Source organism: Chelmon rostratus, chromosome 12 (genome assembly GCF_017976325.1).
Source record: "Chelmon rostratus isolate fCheRos1 chromosome 12, fCheRos1.pri, whole genome shotgun sequence".
NCBI classification, from domain to species: Eukaryota; Metazoa; Chordata; class Actinopteri; order Chaetodontiformes; family Chaetodontidae; genus Chelmon; species Chelmon rostratus.
In genome coordinates, this window is record NC_055669.1 from 7,985,879 (window position 1) to 8,007,484 (window position 21,606).

General features: G+C 45.3%; 1 protein-coding gene across 2 annotated transcripts; it reads right to left on the reverse strand.

Moving 5' to 3' along the window:
- Positions 1-1,362: 1,362 nt before the first annotated feature.
- On the reverse strand, positions 1,363-21,039 carry dnm3b (dynamin 3b). Of its 2 annotated transcripts, XM_041949424.1 has the most exons (22): positions 20,792-21,039; positions 20,042-20,400; positions 17,869-17,942; positions 17,574-17,723; positions 16,582-16,785; positions 15,714-15,812; positions 15,337-15,497; positions 14,830-14,972; positions 14,501-14,636; positions 13,996-14,063; positions 13,041-13,179; positions 12,796-12,882; positions 12,113-12,183; positions 11,865-11,919; positions 11,073-11,102; positions 10,201-10,314; positions 6,041-6,150; positions 5,129-5,243; positions 4,661-4,825; positions 4,264-4,499; positions 3,752-3,925; positions 1,363-3,000 (listed from the first exon to the last, which is right to left on the reverse strand). In XM_041949424.1, exons 2-22 carry the CDS (start codon positions 20,200-20,202, stop codon positions 2,958-2,960), a joined length of 2,535 nt encoding a protein of 844 aa, XP_041805358.1. In that variant the 5' UTR covers positions 20,203-20,400; positions 20,792-21,039; the 3' UTR covers positions 1,363-2,957. The 2 variants fall into 2 exon arrangements, with proteins under 2 accessions (XP_041805358.1, XP_041805357.1); XM_041949423.1 differs by lacking the exon at positions 11,073-11,102.
- Positions 21,040-21,606: the final 567 nt, after the last annotated feature.

A 21,606-nucleotide genomic window follows, 5' to 3' on the forward strand; every position in this document is an offset into this window, starting at 1 on the left:
TAGAATTTGATGCAATAATTTGCAAAACGAAATACATTGTGCAAAATAAAAAAAACAGGTCGTTGCAATAACGGTAGCAATTGTCCTTTAGCGTTCCACTTTTCTGAGCAGGGATCCTACAGCACAGGCTTCCAAGCTTAGAAACAGCACATGCATGTTCATATCACGGTCACTAGAGGGAGCCCTCTGCTCAACTCATTTGACAGGCGCCAAAAAATGATTTGAACCCACTTTGCTCAGGGCAAAGGACGAAACACTGACTCTGCAGCGCTAAATGAAAGGGGGCACCTCCTACATGAGCAGGGCAGGGCTGTGCCCCAAGGTCACACCGTCATGCATGATCACACTGGAGCAGCACTTCAGCTCCTGCAACCACAGGCCCTGCGAGTGGTCATAACAGAAGAGACATTAGGACATTCAGGACACAAACACACCACATCATTTAACACACCATCTGTTATTTTGCTTTGTTTTGCTTTGTTTTTTTTTTGGATCAATTTATTTTGGACTTTGTTTACCCGTTTTTTTACATAGTGGGTAGTTTTTGAGCTCATAGGCCACATATACATTACATGTTTCCCCATGAAGCAATGCAGACTGCATACAATCAAATACATTTAGCCAAGCAGCCTGATTCGACCACTGGCAGATAACAAATCCAGATTCTTGGGATAAGAGAGCGTAGAGGTGCCTGCCGCCAACTGCCTTTTTGCATTGAGCTATGAATTGCTATAGGCAAAGGTTTTAGGTTGTAAGGTCTTAATACTGTTTCATCTTTGATACAGATACACAATAAACTACAGTACCACTTGTAGCCTACAGTCACTGAACGTGTTTCTAGATAAAAGTCATTTCTGTTCATTTTCTCGTCGTGTATTCATCATCTTCTTGGAGTTGAACCTCTGCTTCTCAGTTTTATGTCATGAAAGCCAGTCCTGCTTTAATTATATACCTAATGCCTCATAGTCATGAAGATGAAGCGTTAGCACCATCTTCTGGCTAAAAGACAATCCCACAGCACGGAAACACCAGCAGTGACATAGTCTTGAGATTCAATGAGTTTGTCAAGTTAAAGAAGTCAGTGAGCTCTTAAGCCGGCACAGTGTTCCACAGCTTTGCTGTAATATTTGTGCAGAAGGCTATCGCAGAATTTGCTGTCAAATTATTTGTAGAGTTATTTGTCTTGTAGACAATTTACCCACCGAGAATAAATGAAGCATCAGTAAGGAAGCAAGCAAGCCGTGGGCGACATATTAATTTGAGGTGTTCATATATATGCTGTCTCCAAAACCCAGTGGCCCAAACAATAAAGACTCTGTTGACAAAATGAGACATTATGAGGAAGAAGTTTATTGAGGAGCGATACAGAGACACAGAAAATAACAACCGATGCAATTCCCCTGCTTAACATTATGCCCTCTGCTAAACAATGCCATCTCACTACAACTGGAAACATTTCGTTGTTGGTCTTCAGCAGATTTTTTTTTCAACTTCCCAATTCTCTTTTTACATTTAGCTTTGGCAATATAGAATTGTAATTTATGCCGTTAAGGCAGTCTAAATTAGAGAGAAGAGAGCATTTAGTAGAGACACAGAGAACGATTAAAGCGCTAGGATCCTTGATGAGGTCTTTATAGTCCACAGGTACAGTATCTCCTTATCATTACCTATATACATCAGAACACAGTTTAGGCCCAAATACACAATAACAAACCGACAGAGAAGCACTTGAACATTGACAACAGCACCTTAAGCTCTGGCGCAGACGCTGACTGGCTCCAGTGGTTGTGAGAGTAAAGGAAATAAGAGCTTAGAAGAGCTTAGAGAAGAGAAAGGTTCCTAGTTTGTGATGTGCATGGAGTTGCATGTTTCAAACCTGAGAAAAAGGCTAAATGGCAACATGTTAATACACGTTCTTTGTTCATTCAAGAAGGAACTTTCGCCGAGTTACTTTTTTTTTCTGAGGGGCAAGTTCCATCTCACGAGTCAGCGTCTGGATCGGAGCTTGAGGCTGCAAGGGTCACAACTTGACCACTGATACAGCACAGGTGGACACCTATGACAGGGTTAAATGCATTATTGAGGCTGTTTCCATATAGAGAATACTGAAGGTGCTCCTCAGCCTTGCTATGTGTGTATGGCTGCTACTACAACACAGGAACAACTCACAAAAGTCCAACATTAAATTTACCCCTGAGGGTTTTATGATTCATCATTAACAGCTTTGACCATGAAAACAAATACAACTGAAACGCCAACAAACGTGCAGACAGACAGCACATGCTCACGTGTCCTCACACACTCTTACACACACATACACGGGTTTACTCGCACACAAACACGCACTTACACACACATACTAAGATACAACTTCTGTTCCTAAGAGAACATTAAGCTGATAATTAACACTTAATGGGGCATTATACAATAAATTAATACAATACTAAATCAAACTCAGCCTACATATAGGCAAATTAGTCCCTCCCCTGTATACATACACACAAAAACACACGCACACACACTCTACATACACACACTCCCATGCAATAAAAGCAGCTTATGTGCCATGCTGCATTTTGGAATGAGTAGGGCAGTACGACTGCTGAGCGTATTTTCATGTAGAAGCAGCAAGTGGGGGTGGTGGCCGACTCGGTGAGGGGTTTGTGTGGTGTGGGGGCAGAGGTTCCAGGGACTGATACCGGGTAGTGGATCTGCTAAAGCAAACCTGGACCACAGGCGAGCAACAAGCGCACATACACATACACCACAAGACAAGTACCATACTGTACATAGATATATGGACATCGTCACCTGGCAGGAAATTGAGGGTCAAAGGGTCAAAGACGTCAGTGTCTGCACTAAGGAGAGACCAGGACAGCAGAGCCATGGCTAAGAGAGGAGGGATGGAGTGGATGAGGGAGGGAGATAACGGGGGTATGAGGAACCCCATCAGATGTTTATGGTGGGGCTTGTCTTGTAGGAGATGGCGGGGGTCGCCGGCTTGAGTAGAGCGTGTGCGTGAGGAGAAGTGGCAGAGAACAGGAAAGATGAGAGATGACAAAAAAGAATGAGAGAGGTAGAATGAGAAGGGAAAAGTGAAAAGGACAAAAGAAAAGGAAAGGAAAGAAAAGAAAAGGAAGGAAAAGAAGAAATTAGTCTTCAGTCTTCACACAAGTTTAACAGATGCCTCAGACTGTCTCCCTGTTTCCAGTCTTTGTGCTAAGCTAATTGTCTACTTGCTGTTGCTTCACATTTGCCACAGCAAGCAAGAAAAGTGGTCTCAATCTTCTCATCTAAATGTTAGAAATATGAAGTCCTCCCCAAAACTTCCAACTACATTTAAAAACAAAAATGCGAGGCCGTGTAAAACATTGACATCTCTCTACGCAAACGCAACTGTGCCTCTTTATGAGCAAGCAATCTAATTCTGCAAGTAACCTGTTTAGCATTTCATTCTGTCACTAAAAAGTACAAACAAACACACCTAATGTTTTATTTTTACCTGAATATTAACCATACTGTTACAGAACTTAGAGGAGAACCAGCGCTGCTGCTACATGCCATCAGGGTCACCTGCTCAATTGTTGTTAGCTGACTTTAGAAAAGTAAATCAATTTCATGACTGGAATAGTATTAATTCTTGACGCAGTGGCCGATATGGGATGGCTGAGATTAAGTCTGACTGTGCGAGATCGATAATGTTTCATATTGGCAAAGAATTCTCTGTGTTCTTCGGAGTTTTTGCGTTTACCTGGGGATGCTAGGAGGAGCCCTGTTAGGGCGGCTGGGAGCCTGAGGGCTGTCAGCACTGTTATTGAAGGGCCCCAGGGGTCCTGGGCGGTTTGGTGGTGGCGGGGCCCCTCTGGGAGCCGGGCGCTGGCCTGAAGACATCCTCCTGGGGGCGGTGGGGCTGGGTGGAGGAGACCTGCCGAAAGGAAAGATTGTACGATTGAATGGTTCAGGAAAGAAAGAGCGCAGGTGGAAACAGGATGCAGACATACGCAAACAAGCTGTAGTAACATCCTTTATCCAATCATGTGTTCACAAAGTGGTGACCCTCGCTCCATCCCTGCTTGTGAACGATGTTGCTGCATCAAATTCAGAATAAGCAGATATTTACTAAAATCTATGAAGCTGATGAGGTCAAACATTAGATATATTGTCTTTGTGCTGTTTTCAGTTACGTTTCACACAGCGTCCCGACTTTTTGGAATCAGGGTTCTATTTAAAATACATGATCCATTTAACTCCGGTAACTTTTACCTGCGACCACCACTGGATCCTCCCATCCACGAGGTGTCAACAGGCGGAGGCATGGGGACAGTGATGGTGGAGGTGGAGATATCACCGATGATGTTCAGGGCCTCCTTCAGGGCCTGGTGGGTCCTCAGCACCTCATCCCTCCTCTGGGCCTGTTCCTGGGACTCGTCCATCAGGGCATTCTGGTCACCTGCAGAGTACAGCTGGGCCAACAGCTCTGCATTGATGAAGTCCTTCACCTAGTGTCAGGAAGTGGTAGTGCAGGAGAATGACAACGTTTTTCATTCATGTCACTGTTAACATCATTATAGCAGTAGTATCTCTACTTTAATACAGTAACAACAAACTAAAGCTGTCTTCACAGTCCATATATATGAACATTCGAGTATGTTTTTTTTACATTATTGATCATGAGATGCATGATGGTCTTGGGCATGAGGTCCCGAATGCACTTGTTGACAATAGCCATGTAGGAATCCACCAGGTTGCGGATGGTCTCCACTTTACGCTCCAGCTGAGGGTCCATGGAGAAGTTATCTGAGGTGGTGGTGGTTTCACTCTCCACCTATACACATAGAACGGAGAAATGTAATGAGACAGGAAGTGCATAAGAAAAGAAGGGCAAGCATGTACAAAAAATGTTGGGATTGTATTTAGTGCAGGATGCTTAAATTCTTTCTGAAATAATAGCATTCTTGTAAAGTATAAATGTTGGAGAACTAAGGCAAAAAAGGCAAAGTATTGCCCTGCAAAATGTGTTCAAAAATGGAGAGGGAAAGGTAAGTCAAAATGAGTATCATGGAAGGTAAAGGGAACCAAAGCGAAGACACCGTCAGCAACTGAATGAAGAATGAATGAGTTGGCTAACCGTGGTGGTCTTCTCAGGGTAGACCCCAGCCCGTAGGAGAGATGACTTCCAGCTGTCCACATCATCCTGAGAGTCACAGGCCAACTCCAGGGTGCGATTATCCTTGTACACATTCCTGAGTGCCATGACACAGGACGACATGCATTCATGGGAGGTCAAAGAAAGAGCTAGAATTTCACATCATATATGTAAATCTTCTAGATAATATTCAAGTAGAGGAGAGTATTCAGAGAAATAAACATTTTGATAACTTATGCAAAAATGCCCCTTGTTACAAAAGGAGTTTAATGAAAGATATAAACTCTCGCATCTGGAAGTGTTGACAGTATTAGGCTATGTGCCTCCTTCCATGGGGGATATTTTGTTTTTTAACCCTTTTTTAGGTTTCGAGCCAAGACATCCTTCAAGTGGATGAAGAAACTGAACGGCCATAAAACTTTTTACAAGACGTTCTTCACCAATGACTAAAAGCTCCGGCCTGATACAAAACATTTCACACAGATTCACCGTGTTACGGATAAGTTACAGTCCTGTCGCGGCTCCTTGTTTTCCTCCATATCATCATCATCAACAACTTCATCTACCTGCTTAAACCTGGTATTTTAAAAGGTTGTTTTACACAAATTGTGTGATTCTTTAACACAAAATGAAAATGGCAAACTACATGAACTGACTTGTAAATCTAAAAATTTAGATCTTTAGAAATTCCAGTTCGTCCCAGACATACATGCGTGCATACGTACTGTACAAAACACATAATCCAAAACACATTGCAGCCGCTGCAGCAGCGCGCAGGCCTTCAACTCTCTATCTCCATGTGCGGCATGTGATTGCTTGTCAAACTTTTCATTTGCAGCTGCAACTAAAAAAACAAAACAGCAGAAATGAGAACTTGAAGCTCTCTCGGCTGACCTTGACTCTGTATTGAAAATACAGAATATGTGCTTGCTGGACATGAAACTCTTCTCCACATCGCGGACCTTCAGGTTGTCCAGAGGGAGCATGTACTTCTTCTCCTTCTCCTGTGGATGAGGAAAACAGAAGGTATGGATCATGAGCACTTTGTGACTCATGCAGTTTGCTCCGTTTGTGATTTTCTGAATCATTGTGCAACAAAATTGGCGCAAACAGTCGTACAAGATTACGTCCATGAGAGAAAGGTGAAATCAGGTTTTTAAGAAGAGGGGGGGTGCTAGCAAAGAGAAAGGGGGTGACAGGAGGGAGGAGGAATGGGGGAGAAATGAGAGTGGGAGGTGGGGGGTGGGTGGAGAAGGGGGAAGCAGAAACAGAGGGAGAAAAGGGAGAAGGAGAGCACATGTGGAAGTCATTACAGTGTGGGTCAAGACACAGTCGTTCTTCACGGCGCGTTTTGCCGGGGAGAGCTGGTAGCTACAGGCTGAGTAAACTCTCCGGCTGTGGTAAAGAACGCAGATACGTGTGAGCGCCGGAGGTCCAGAGAGCGAGCAGCTCAAACACAGCGTTCATCTCCTGAGGTAGAAGCTGAGGCACGGCCGCGACACGCTCAAAGAGAGGCCGCGACGGACGCTCGGGCCGAAGCAGCTCTGCTCTTCATTTTTACACTCCCTCCATCTTTCTTAACTCTCTGTCTTTCTTTTTCTTTTATCCCTCCCCCTCTATATTTTTTCAATATTTTTTCTTTCCATTCCAGAGGGGCCCACTTCCTGCCTGATTTTTTTTTTTTTTTTTTTTTTTTGAAGAAGGAGGGAGAGAGATTAAATGACAGCCTGGCGTTAAAACTCAACATCTGGTAGTGCTTAGCAGCACACAGAGAACCAGGGAAGGAGGGAGAAGTTAAAGAGACGGCGGGCGAGGGAGGAGGAGAGACCGAGAAGAAGCTACACAAAAGTGGATTTGCGAAAGATTTGCTGGAGAAAGCCCACATCTGGTCTGAAGGTCCGGAAAGTGGCGGTAGATGGTCGCAGGTAAGAATTAAAGAGGATGAGGCGAGAGGAAAAAGGAGAAGACAAGGAAAGTCTGCACACTCTTCTGTGTTGTATTCCCCAAGGGGTCACTACAGCCCATATATGGTCACAGGGGTCCCCTCCCTCTTCCTCTCTCTTCCTCTCCCTTTCTCACTCACTCCCCCCCCCTCGTCTCTCTCTTTCCCTCTTTTTTGTAATATCCCCTCCCTGAACGTGCAGCCAGTCTGTCCCAGTCGTCTGAGCGAATATGCCACGTCAAGGCTGGATACTCTTCATGGCCGGCGTGACCAAAACGGACCACGAGGGGACCCAGGGCTCCGACGTCTACCAAAACAAATAAACAGGCCGAGAGACGTGCACCAGAGAGTGGCAAACACGGATGAGACCGATCGCAGTTTTCGGGGGATTTCAATAGACGGGATCCTCGCTGCCAAAGCGGAGAGAGGCGAAGGGAGGGCACAGACGACAGAGCCGCGAGCATCTGGAATGGCAGAAAACAGCACGCAAGGCCTGGCTCTTAACTCCGGCTCCGTCCACCCAGTGTTCAGACTACCTGTTCATTGTCATACTGGTGTACAGTAGTCTGCACATTGGTTAGACTGGGCATGGACCCTCGTCTGTCAGTCTGTCTTTCTGTGTCGCTCTCTCTGTCTCTCTATTGGCATTTCAGGTGTCCAAGATGTGTGTGGGTTTTTTTTTTTTTTTTGCATCTGTTCCTTCCTTCTCACCTTTGCTATTTTTAATCTGTATGTGATCTACATTCCTCTGTATTTTGTCCTAAGTGCATTCTAACACTCATCACTTACCTTTTCACTTCTTTTTGGAATAAACATACATCACCAGTTTTCAACACTAACTGCAGATTTGACAACTTGCTGTGAAAAGGTGTACAAAAGAAAATCTGAATTTTTGAGCCAGAATGAGAAAAGGTTTGAAGCCAAAGCTCGCTAAAATAGTGAGCTCACATAATTTATAGCATGAATGAGTGAGTGTGCAGGCTGCTAGCCTGGTGCTCTGATGAAGATGTGGTCCACTGGAAGGGGGAGGAGCGAGTGTGGCTGCAAAGCATCTAACACAGGCCAAAGGAACGAGGGCCAATCAATCAAGTGGAGCTTGAAAGTACAGTCAGACACCTCCAGTGAAGTTATTTCAGTGGGTGGCCAAAATGGACTTGGAAGACTTCAGGCAAAGGACACTGGTGTATATTAGATTGCTGTGGTGTCAAATGACTACAAAAAGCTGGTTGGGAAAAAGTGTTTTGCAGATGGTGCAAGAAAGCAAAAGCCTCAGTGCACAAAGAATACATGTACACACATGTTTAACATCTGACCAGTCAGCTAAATGAGTGTTAGTCCATTCAGGTGAGCTTTTATGTTGTTGGTTTGAGGTGAAAATGTGCAACTTTTTCACTGTTGCATATGGAATATTACGCATTGTATGGGGCCAAAACAGTGACTCAGTGACATGAAGTGATAGCTGGTTATGAAGTTTAAGGTCAGAAACAGAGGGTGGGGGGGGGGGGGGGGGTGGGGTATTGATATTTAATAGAGGGGTTTCTCTCTGCTGAAACATTGGAGGCTGATGTTTGGATTAAAAACTTGTGATTTTCCTGCCAAGAATGCAAGCCGTTCCAAAGTAACTGCCAACCACACCAAGAGAGGGAGGAGGGTGAATGTGTGTATGTGCATCCGCCAGTGTGCACATACATGCTTAAGTGACTATAGAAAGTTCACAGAGTGTAAAACAGAAATATACAAGGCGAAGCCGCAGAGTCTATAATTTCCTATATTACCACACTAACGTATCAAATGACAATCTGTGGGCCCAGTGCTGTGCAGCCCGTGTGCTGTCTAAGGGCTGAGTATGCTTTCATATATTTTGGGTGTCTGTGAGTGAACATTTGGTCGGGATTGGGACCGTTCCAAATTTGCAAAGAACAGGCGAATGCCTGAACTCCCAGTGGAAAGAGGTGGGGAGAGAAGAAAGAGAGGGAAGAAGGGAAACTCCGAGACAAAGGGAAAGATGAATGGAAAGAACGAGTGAATGACAGAACCAACATACATGATTCGCACAGTAAACTGCTCCATCATGGTGATGGTCCACTCTTTAACAAAGGATATATGCTCACAAACAGTAATACGGCCAAGTTAAGTTGACCTACGTTAAACTGGAACCACATATAAAAATCTATTTTACAATCAAGGCAGGAGAGAACAGTCATGTCTCCATCGATGTGACTATGTGTATCTCTCTTGGAACTGCATCCTGGCAAGAGACTGAGCAGGGGCCAATAAACAACCAACAATGCAGCAACAACACCAACTGGCTGAAGGAGTTGCAGTGTGTCTGCCTATCTACACTTGCTGTGCAGAATATCCTCCAACCTGTACAGCAGGCACAGACAGGCAGATAGACATCAGCCCGCCAAACAAGCCAGCAGGACGGACCAAATGCTGCATCCTGTCGGGTGCAAACTGTGTTTGTGTGTGTGTCATTGTTGGCCTTTCTGATGAATTATCAGTGATAATGTTATTAAAAAAATAATAAAATTTAGCTTTTTAAAAAAAAACATCCAAGAGATCCGAGTCATTTATCCAACAGTTGCTGGATCCGTTTCCTGTCTTTTATAATCTAAATACAATAAAATACAATATTTTTATTGAAAGAAAGTTAAATACAGAAAGAGCATTTCATAAAGAATATTTTTTTCCTGCCCACCTAGACGACATTCAGACAATCTAAACGTTGCAGCCCCAAATATGAATTATAAAACATGAAAAAGTAAAAAAGGGAAAAACCCACAAACCCTCCAGCTCCTGAAGGAAACATCTGTCTCTTTTAGCTGCTGAATACTTGCTAAAGCTGCTAACTTTGTCTGTCTGCTGGTGCTGAGCAGGCAGTGCACAGTGGGCTTTTCAGGGCTTTCATGCTAAAAGAAAAAGCTACCAGTAATGAGACTGACCTGAACAGAACAAAAAGCTGAAAGACACGGAAACTCTCTGTAAAACTGAGGGGAACTGCAGAGTCAGATGATAATTCTCTGTGGGTTTGTTATCACGAGTGACCTCTTCCACGTTGCAAAGAGTCATTTGATCCATTGTCATTATAGAAACACTGATAGCTGCTCACCTCATCATCCTTGAACCAGGAGAGGCTCTCAGCAGTCAGCACAAACCAGTACTCCTTGGCTCCTCCCTTCATGATGCTGATGTTGTTGATGGTCAGCCAGCCTTTGCGAATGACCTGAGGGGAGGGTAAAGGCCAGCAAGTCAGAAACAACTGCACAGAGAAACAAGATAAAAGCAAAAACCTAACAGGAGCTCATCATCCGTAATCATTTTCATTACAAAAACAACTCACTCGCCTCTAAAACAACCAATCCTTACAACACATCGTGGCTAAAGCTAGCCCAAATCGATCTGTGCAAGTGATCGATGCTTGAGTTGCGATGAAATGTGCGAGCAGGTCAGGTTAGGTCGTTGTGTCTTTGTGACTCACTCAGAGCCGAGCATGTGACTGTGTGTCAGTGCAGTCTCATGCAAGGAACCGTGTTCACAATGCCACAAGCAGAGGCCCGTGTTAGCTTGTTAAGTGACCATTGTGTTAAATGCTTCAAGCACACAAGAAAGCGTGTGTGTTCTAACTGTGTTAGGTGTATTAACCCTACGAGCCCTACTAGACAAGCCTGTGGGCACAGTGCCAAGTGATGATTAGGTTAGATTACTGTCAGTCTTGCACCGCCTAAGACTCACTAAGGAGGTTACCCAAATCATTGCAAAGCCTTTCGGTCATAGGCACAAATGAGATGGTTTGTGCCTGGATCCATGGCGGGATACTAAAAGAAATCATATTTCTAACACTTCTCGTCTTAGAGAGGATATCTTAACCGCCAAACCAAGGACATTTTTAATTTCTATTTATTTGGCAACCCCTTGCAGACTGTGGATCTTGGTGGGTGGAGGGGGTGTTAGAGAGTAAACGGTTAGATAGTAAACTCTTACAATCAGGCCTGATGCGGGAGGAGAAGAGGCCTGCAACAGGAAGGAATGTGGGGCATTTAGAAACCTTGTGGCACTAAAAAATGGCAACTTCTCTAGTGCACGTTAAAGAAAATGCCTCTGTCCAACACTAGCTTACACAGCCAATTTGCCATTCTTGACCTGTCAGAGTGGAAAAGGAGAAAATGACAGGCTCTTATGCAGCGGTGCTGGAGAGCACCACACAATGGGCAGAAGTGTTACTGCAGGCACAAATGACATTGCAAACCATAACCCACAATGAGCGATACTCACCAACAGACACCCATAAGAGGGCAGCTGAGATTCTCACTAAGGGATGGGGATGAAATGCAAAGTGGCACCTTGATGACACAGGAAGGGTTCAAACAAAGGGAAATGTCTCAACAACAACACCAGTGATGACGGTGGCAGAAAGTAACAGAACCCAGTGTGATTCTCTTACTGACATAAAATCATAAAACCAGAGAAGCAAACAAACCACTGTACACAACTGGTGCCCCACTTAACATAATACAGCATGCATGACTTAAATATGAAATAATAATAAGAAAATCTAAAAAGAAAACACAAGGCTAAAATGTACATAACATAAAACGGGTGCAAAGCAGAAGATTGACTGAGCTGAATGAGCGTCTCGGGTCAGATCTCTTTCGCTTCAGCGTCCCACTCTTTTCATCCTCTCTGCAGCAGCCATCCTGCTGTCGTGTGGGTGCACGGCCCTCCCTTGACCTTGTGCTGTTTGTGTGTGACGGACAAGACGTGACAAATGCTCACCTGATTTCCTGCTGAACTCTGGCTCTTATTAGTCTGACTGCTCCTCTGCTGCGCACTGCGGCGGGGAAACAACGGCGCGGAGGCGGCAGGAAAGACGGGATGATCGGGAGGAAAGAGGAAAGACGAGGGGGAGGAGAACATAACAGGGGGTTAGAGGGGGTCTTCTAAACATTTGTTTTCACCGGCCTGGCATGTCTAGTCATAAATAATTCATCATGATGGATGGAGCTAATAAATGGAGTCTTTACTTAGCAAAGCCAATGAAGTCTTCGTGGTTGGTGTTGATGTAAGAGAGCTGGACGTCTATCAACAGCAGAACCTGTAACAACACAACATTTCCTCAAAGGAATGCAGTAGCTTCATATTCTGGGATGGACGTAGTTTTCTTGCATAGAGTTGGATGAGAAAATTGATACCGCTCTCATGTCTGTACAACAAATATGTATCTTTAGCCAGCAGACAGTTTGCTTATTTGCATAAAGACTTGTCTCTGTCTGTCACATAAAACGGCAAAGTGTCATTTCCCCACTTTGCTTTTTCTGCAGATTAAACAAACACAACATAAAATGATCCCCAATGAGGGTTATAGGTGCTGTTTTTGGACATATCCAGGCTAGCTGTTTCCCCCTGTTTGCAGTCTTTGTGCTAAGCTAAGCTAACCAGCTGCTGATGGGAGCTTTATGTTTACTGTGCAGACATGAGAGTGCATTGATCTTCTTCAAATAAGCTCATTTTCCAAAAATATCTATTTCTTTAAATGTATTACATGTTATACAGTATGTATTTTAGTAGTAATCGAGTTGGATAAACGGTACCTTGTTTGTAATTCGTAACATTACAGTGACAGATGTGGATATGTGTGTACACATGTGACGGATTTTCTCTCTACGACAAGCATGTATGTCCACAACTACAAACTGAGGAGTCTTACCTGGTCCTTGGCCCGACTCTCTCTGTCTCGGATATGAGAAGTCACAATCCTCTCAGTTTCCTCACGCAGCCTGGGGAAGCATTCCAGCTGAAAACACATGAGCGCACAGCTTATCGCTCATTCCACATAACAAGGAATGTGGAATAAGAGATCGCCATTTTTAAACTCAGGTTTGTTTCTTTAATCCGCCCTTGACCAACTCTCTTCCCCTCCTTCCCTTCAAGCTTCCAAACCCACACAGTTACCTTGTTAGAGCACTGGCGCACGGTGTTAATCAGCTCCTGGATGACCATGTCCACGCACTTGACGCAGGGCCCCTTCAGCTTTATGATCTGCTTCTTCACAATGGCCTCAAACGCCATGTCTGGGGTGAAAAGTCCAGTCCTGAAACCCACCGAGAGGAAGAGAAAAAGGATACAACTGTGATGAAAAGCTGTTTCCCTTTTCGATGAAATTTTTATCTGGACACCTGGCCTGATGTGGTTGGTCAGTTGCTATGGAGACACAAAGCCAGTAAAATTAAGCAAATTAAAATCACGTATAGCATCGATAAGTAGATTATCTGGATTTTGGTGCAACTGTTACTAAATATAGCCTTTATACTGTACAGTCTGTGGTTGCAATCATAATAAAAAATATAAATTTTATTGATGGGATTAAAAAAAACGCCATGGCAGATAGTGGACCTGCTATTTTTTTTGGAGGGAATTCAGGCTAAATGTGGCGTTTCTTTAATGTCAGATTCTCTTTCGCTTGGGTGGCAATTTTTTTGGTCACGGTGGTTAACCGCTGCTGAGTCAATATAGAAACACACAGAGAGGCTGGACTGGACATAAAAAAAGAAAGAAAGAAAGGCAACATGCTCCTCCCTTCTTCAGAACACCATGCAAACTGGGTATTTTTAGGCTGCTGGCAAACCAAATTCAAACATCTGTATTTTTACTTGTTATGCTGTTTTCCACATCACCATTAATACAAATGACTGTCTTCAGGTTATGAATAAATGTTATTCAAACCCTTATAATGTTGACAGGCAGAGATGAGAGTGATAGCATCGCTGGAATGTCTGGAGGACTTGTGAGCCTTTTTTGGGGAAAAAACGGATGAGGCTGTGATACAAGAGAGGGAGGTGGAGAAGATGAGAAATGAATTTTGTATTTCTTCCAATCACGCATTTTAGCTTGGTCGCCAAATTCCTACCTGATACCGTGAATGTTCTTGATGGCATAGCTGATCTCCCGACGCATCTCCTTCTCATCACACTCCATCTGAGGGGAGCAGAGAGGAAGGGAGCAGACAGCGGATACAGTGAGAAGGGTTGTTAAACTGGAAAAGATGAGCGGCAGCGTGAAGAGAGACAACACAGCTGACATAAAAAGATTATAAGATTACAAAAAGAGAGGGAAAATAGCACCAAAGGCTGTATTTGGACTATGAGTGTGAACATTAATTGATAACAGTTATTTTGGGATCATTCAAGAGAACATCATTATCTTGAAACAAGGCAGAATAAGGCAGGTGATTCAGTGTCATAGCTATCACTGAGGCCATGAACTCAAATGTTTGGGTTTTAGCATCGTGGGGGGTTAAATTTGCACAATTAATGAGCTACACATGTGGGATTCCAGTAGAGACTGAACAAATGTATTTAGATGCTTTCTGTTCTTTTTTCTTTCTTTCTACCTTCTTTTATGCAACATATCACCTTGACCAGTTCAAAGGGGAAACGCTCATGAAAGATGCGGTTGATTTTCGCTCCACCAGACAGCTCCACCGTGTCCACCTGATCCCCCGAACCCTCAATCCTTTTCTCAAAGTCCACAGAGAACTGCTGTACCATCCTGAAACCACGGAAAAAATAGAATAAATAAAAGAGCGGCAATGACGTCTGACCTGCAGCATACATGCTGATGAGCAATGGGTGCCATGGAAGAATAACTAATTCTTCAGAGGTAAGGTATTTTGCAGGATACTTAGCTGTGTGAACTAAATCTAACATAAATGCTCTTGTGTTGAGAAAACAGGGGTACTGACTGCAACAGCTGCTTGGTTTTGCGGGACGGGTCATCGGGTCGGTATCCCCGGTATTCCTCGGCCTCCTTGTCCAGAGCCAACAGCTGGGACTGCAGCTTGCTGCGGAAAGCTGGCAGCGTGTCCCGGATGTGGTTGGTCAGTTGCTATGGAGACACAAAGCCAGCAAAATGAAACAAACATATAGCATCGACCAATAAATCATGTTATTGGCATTATGGCTCTACTGGCTGGAGTGGTTTACCGTCAAGACTGTATATTTCAGTGTAATCTAAGATGATCCAATTTCCATATAATAGCAATAACAACATAGAAAAAATGTGGACGCCTGCCTGAGCAGAATTACAAATCATAAGGAGCTGAAGTAGAAAGAGCGAGTGCATTTTCCACCTACTAACAATCTTGTATCACCCACACTGGTGTGCAGTACAATGGAAGTTAAAACAGAAACGTCCGCCCTCTCATTTAAAGTGCACTGTGGGAGAGCACCGGGAGTAAATCTATGATCACCTCATTGAGCACTTTCTGCAGGCGTGGGGTGCCCATTTTTTCAGCCATGTGCCTGTAGGATGGATGGGAGAAGAAGAACTTCCTCTCAGCCTCCAAAGCCGCCTTGATATCTTTCTTCCCGTCTATGTCCTTCTGACTGCGATTCACCACTCCAATATAACCTGGGAATGAATAAAACCAGCGCGCAAAATGAGAGAGAAACAATGAACGGCAATCCCAGGAGACAAAGGATGAAACGGCAGCAGAGAGATCGACAGAAAGGCAAGCAGTGGGAGTGAGAGAAGGTAGAGCGAGGAAGGAGTTACTGTGGTTCAGGACAGAGGCAGAGAGAAAGGTTACAACAGAAAGAGCAAGAGCCAAATATGTATAACACACACCTCGTCGCAGGGGCAGCAGCTTGTTCTCCAGCACATCTCGAGCATCTGTGCCCTCGTCCATCAAATCCAGTTTGGTGATCACGCCGATAGTCCTCAGACCTAGAAAAAGGGGTCAGACAGAGCGAGGAAGGATTAATTTGGGTCACTATTTTTAAGCAAAAACGCAGCATTTGCTCATAGCAGCTTCTAAAACATGAGCATTTTCTGCTTTTTCCAGTTTTATATTATTGTAAATTGAATGTGTTTGGATTTTGGACTTTCGTATTTGAATCTGTTTCTGCCATCTCATCCTTCTCTCCCTGTCCCTCTTGTAGTCCTCAACCTCAACGTCCTTGTCTGATGTCATTCATCCCATCCCACCATGTTATTTCGTCCAAGTCCTCCTCTTCCTAGCTAATTCTGTCCTCCTCTCCTCTCCTGTGTCCTCCTCTCCTGTCTGAAGGTCGAACTCTTTGGCCATTAAATTAATTTGATTCCTTTCTCCTTTCTTGCCCTTCCTATTTATCCCACTCGTAGCGTCTCTTTTTCATTAGGCTTGCCTCTTTTCTTTTTCCTTTACTTACTTCTTATATATCTCTGAGGCCCTCCTTATCATCCATTTTCTGCTCCTCTGAGCCTCTTGTTTCTAATAATGATGTGACACTTGATCGATCTCTGTGGGGATATTTTGTTTCCACAGAGGTCAAAGGACAAGGTCGGACACTGAGCACCATCCCTACAGCCGGTAGAGATCTGATGTGTTCTTCAGGTCCATGACCATAAGGCCACCTTTTCAGTGCTTCGTTTACCTCCATTCCTCTTTCTACGTGGCTCCTACAGCCTCCTTTATTCCCAGTATTCTTTCCATGCCCTCACACCGTCTCCTTACCTTGTGGATCGACGTCCTTTGCCAGTTTGAGAGCGTCAGAGTTGGCCAGGTCGGTGTTGGCCGGAGTGACGGCCAGGATCAAGCAGCTCTCTCTGGTGATGAACTGCATAATCATTTCCCTGATCTGCTGCTCAATGTCGGCAGGCTGGTCTCCAACCGGCACCTTAGTGATCCCCGGCAGGTCGATGAGAGTCAAGTTCAGCACTGCACAGTGAGAGGAATTCATTATAACAAGAACTGGACATACTTATGTGACAGTTTGTTCGTCAAAGGGGGATTTTGTTTCCTTTATGTTGTTTTTGCCCTCTATACAGGAAAGCAGGAAAAAAAAGACCATAAAACTAAATATTTTGGCCATATTTCTCAATTACAGCTGTAACAGGTAATCTTTGTAAATGTAGATAGTAGTCTGCTTGATGTTTTCTCAGAGTTTGTAGTATTAATGCAGTTTAGTAGGACTGAAAAATATTACAATGTTCTAGGATGTCTACTGTTCCATGCTATCAGTTTAAAACCAGAGTATGCAAAAATATAAGCTAATAGCAGCGAGCTAATGGCAAACAATTCACATCATCAGTTGAGTGGAGTGGAGCTTACGTGTCGGAAGATCACATGGTAGAAAGCTCAATGAATTAATCCACGCATTTTCACTTCATTTCAAGGCTCTGGTTAAACAGTGTAAACAATCTGAGGACATCAGTGAAGCATCAGCATACTGCAGCTTCAGTGTAGTGTGTATGAAAAGGCTATATTCAGCCATATTAACAGGAAGATTCTGTTTCGCTGCCTCCTTTTAACATTGAAAGTCATTCATTTCTAATGATTTAACATGTTCTTTGTTTCTAATGACCCAGTTTTAAAATCGTTTTCCTCTAGGTTAAAGTACAAAGAGCTAATGTGTGATGACTCACAGCTTGTCACAGTCTACTTTTTGTCTAAAGTGTTGCATGACGTTACTTGACAATGAAAGCAGCGGAGTTAAGGCTTCGCACCATGAGGGGAGTAAACCCGCAGGTTGATGGGGACGGGAGAGATGCCTTTGTTGGCCCCCGTGACGCGGTCCGTCTCTGCCTCGATCTCTTGGCGAACCTCGTCGAAGTCTGTGAACTTCTTCCCTTTGCAATGGAGGAATTCAGCCCATTCTGAGAGGAGGACAATGGAGAATACATGAGATCAGAGGTGGAGCTGCATGTGCATGAGAGGGGAAAAAACAGTAGCATTTTAAAAGCGGAGGGGGGAGGTGGCATTTGTGTGTGTATTAGCATGTGTAAATGTGTGCGTGCCCACCTGCAGTGGCACTGATAAGCTGCAGAACCAGGGGTCTGCGGGTGACAATACCAGATCCACGGGGCAGAAAGTCCCTGACGAAAGACAAAACACATTATACTAAAGCATATCCAGTGTAAACATTGATCAAAGAGTGCAGGCGTGCTATAATCTTCATCTTGAGGCTTTTTTTTCCATCTGAACTCTTGAAGGGCACATTTCTTCTAATTGCACCCTATATAATGGAATGCCAGCCACTGTAGCGCCTTCGGTGTCACTCATCTGGTCTGATATAAGACAGCTGAATGCAGTCTGAGTGGAGTAAGGGTCACTTCACAACACAACAGCTCCTGTAGCTTTCAGCTGCTGCTGCCGCTGCTGCTCCGCCAAAGTGCTCCAACAGAACAGGACAATCTGACCTGATAAACAACGGGTCAGAATGAAGAGCTGCATTGCTGACAAGGAGCTCTCTCAGTTAAAAACGATGACTTCACCATTGCCTCAGAGCTTCCCAACCCACTGTGAGAATGTGCGTCCACTTGTGTGTGCGCATGCACGCGTGAGCATGCCACGAACCTGATAGCCATCGTGAAAAACCCCTGCCCCAAAAGGCCTGCCCCAAGAAACCTTATTAACACGTATCGACCCTCGGAACTCCCTCAAGCGGGATGAGTTAAAAAAAGACGAGCCCACTGCTTGTCCATTCAGCGCTGTGCAGAGCCAGTTCTGGACAGATGGACCATTACTCAGCATCACGACTCTCAATGAGGCTGGAACAGGACAAAATCAATGCGTCCATCTGGAACTACAAACGTGCATGCTGAAGCTGCACGAGAAAATAACTATTTGGTCAAACTGCAGACAATCTAGTTGACGGCACGTGACCGTGGAGACGCGCTCCAGTGATGTGGCACTTCCACAGAGTTGAGAGACTGAATAAAGGGTGATCAAAACTGAGGTAGCAGAGGCATTCTGACTTTTAGTCTACCAAAAACACTACATTTCCCATGATACATCTCAACAGTGTCGTTCATTGGACCTTTCCTGCTCTCATCTTTCAAGCTCAACAACACTCCCAATTTATAACACGTTTTCTGTCAAAAATTTGGAGCCTTAAGCCAAACGCGAATAATCCAGATGACATCCTACTAAATAACCCTGAAGACATCACCAGCATCAGCCATTCAGACACTGGAAATGTCCCCCCAGAGCCTCAGAGGACATAAACTGCTCTCACAGGCAGAGTAGTGCTCTCAATGACCAATAAACTGACCTTTATGTGTAAAATCAGTGCGAGTGACCCTTTGAATTTGCTACATATGGCATTGTATCAACGAGCACAGTCACAGCAACAGAAATGATACAATAAATTAATCCATTTAGAGAGGTAATGCTTCAGTGATTAGCACTTCTTTATATTATTAGAAAATCTGACGGGCCCTCGGTTAAAAGCTCCATCTCTTTGAAATGCAGCGCCATGAAACAGAATGGCGGCAGAAAATAAGGTTCCTGGAGCAGACAAAAGCACATCACAGTAGCTGCTGGGCAGTTGTTGCGGGTCGTGGATGCATTTAAACACTTGTCACTAGCAGAATCCCACTCCGGCTGGTGAGTGGCCTGAGCCTTGTTGTTTTTAATGCATTCAAATGCAGCTGCTCATAATTTATTTGTTGTGAGTGACCAAAATCCAGGACGAGATGATGAATATTCATGTGTGTTTTCAGGAGTGGGAGCTGACACTGCTGCATGTGCAGTCAGGATGAAGACTTGGTTACACGCGGCCTCCGGGACCTGTGCTTTACACAGCACAGAACATGGCAGTGTCACTTTTCTACTCAGCGGCATATTAATGCCTGTGAAGGGCTGCTCGGAAACTGAAAAAGCGGTGGATATTTCTAGGACTGTGAAGGAGTCTGACTGCAGTTGGTGCTGATTGGGCTGAAATCCCTCAGGTGCTGCTGTAACCCAAATACCGCTCCCTCCTCTGCCAGTGGCCAAGGCTGTTGTTATGTGTTTAAAAATATATACCACACATGCAGCATAACGGGATGTTTCTGCTCATCACGAGGTGCAACAGCGGTGCCTCAGCGACGGGGAGAGATGGTTTGAGCTCTGCACAGAGAGATAGGCCTCTTATGTCATCCTCAAGGTTAACGGGAGAAGGGATTATCCTATTTGTGGTGGTCAATTTTACCTGCCTACAAAGTTCTCCAGCACGGAGCTTTTCCCTGCGCTCTGGCCGCCGACCACCGCGATCTGCGGCAGGTCCAGGTTGCAGGCCTGACCGATGGCGCTGAAGGCATCCTGCAGCCGGTTGACCAGCGGGATCAGATCCTCCATGCCACGGTTTCCCATGGTGCCTTTAGACGGAGGGACTCGGGATCAGCGAATGGAGAGAGAGAGAGAGAGAAAGAGAGAGAGAGAAAGAGAGAGAGAGAGAGAGAGGGAGGGGGATGTGGCGCTGCTATATTAGTCCAGGATACCGCGGTGCTTGTTGATGTAGTGAAGTCATCTAGCCTCGCATTGCCCCGAGCCAAGCGAGGGTCGGACCGACTGTGGAAGCAGAGGAGAGAGAGAGAGGTGCAGAGAGGAGAGACATGAACAGACAGGGACAGACAATTGCGCAGTTGCTTACCACCATAACCCCCCTCACACTCTCTCTCTTTCTCCCCCTCTCTTGCACAAACATGCACGCTGACAGAGAGAGAGAAAGAGAGAGAGACGCACGAAAAAGCCTATAGTTTCAAGGGCATCTGGTGGGCATCTCCATGGAGTCACATTGAACAGACCCGTGCGCTCCAGGCTCCACAAATCACACCGTTCCCTCCTGAAATAAAGGCAACACAAAGCGTCGCCCGCCGCGCGCAGACATAGTCTAGAAAATGGAGCCCGGTGAAAACATGTCATACTCGCACACGGTGGCGCTGAGCCGTCGTGAGCCTACCCCGCCTCAGGTTTCCCTCGGTGTTTTCAGCGTCCGATGGTCCCGGTCGCTGTCCAGTGCTGAAGCGACGCGCAGATCAGGCAGCAAAGACGAGTGACAAGACCCCGGACGATTATACAAGCACCACCTGCCACGGCGGTGCATCGGCCCCAGCTCAGATTCCTGTGCATCAACGGTGTTCGCCTGTGGGCTTGGTTCCGGTCGGCTGAATGTCAGAGCGGTCTCATCCCGAACACAAATTCGCCTTTGACAGATTAATCATTTTTCGCCCTCTCCTCCGTTCCGCGGTGTAATTGCGAAGCTGCGCCTCGCTCCCTGCACCGTATCGACGCGGCGGAGGACCAATGGAAAGAGCGGGATTGGAGACGAAAGCGGAGGAGCGCGGCGCCCCATTGGCTGGGCAGGTACAGGTTAGGCCTACCTGAGCCCGCCCCCTGTTTACATCCGTGCCATTTCAGCCGTTGTGAGTCATGCGGCACGGCTGCGCATCGCTGCAACAGCAGAGGCGGCTGCGCTCCTTCAGATCCCTGCAGTAGGAGCAGAAACCAGCTGTCGTAAATTACATGCGCTCCCACTTCATACATGGAACAGGCCGTGGCACTCATTTTATGCCGCTGCGCGTTGTGCATATTAAATCACGACTGTGATGAGCCGCTTCCTTCATGACGCTGACATTATAGGCCCACGTTTGAACGCATAAAGCCCAGAAGGGTTTGCTGTAACTGGACAAAAAAAAAAAAAAAGTGTGACGCTGGGTCCCAGATTGTCACAGCAGGCCCAGGCTGGTGGAGGCGGTCATGCGGAAAGGACGCTGC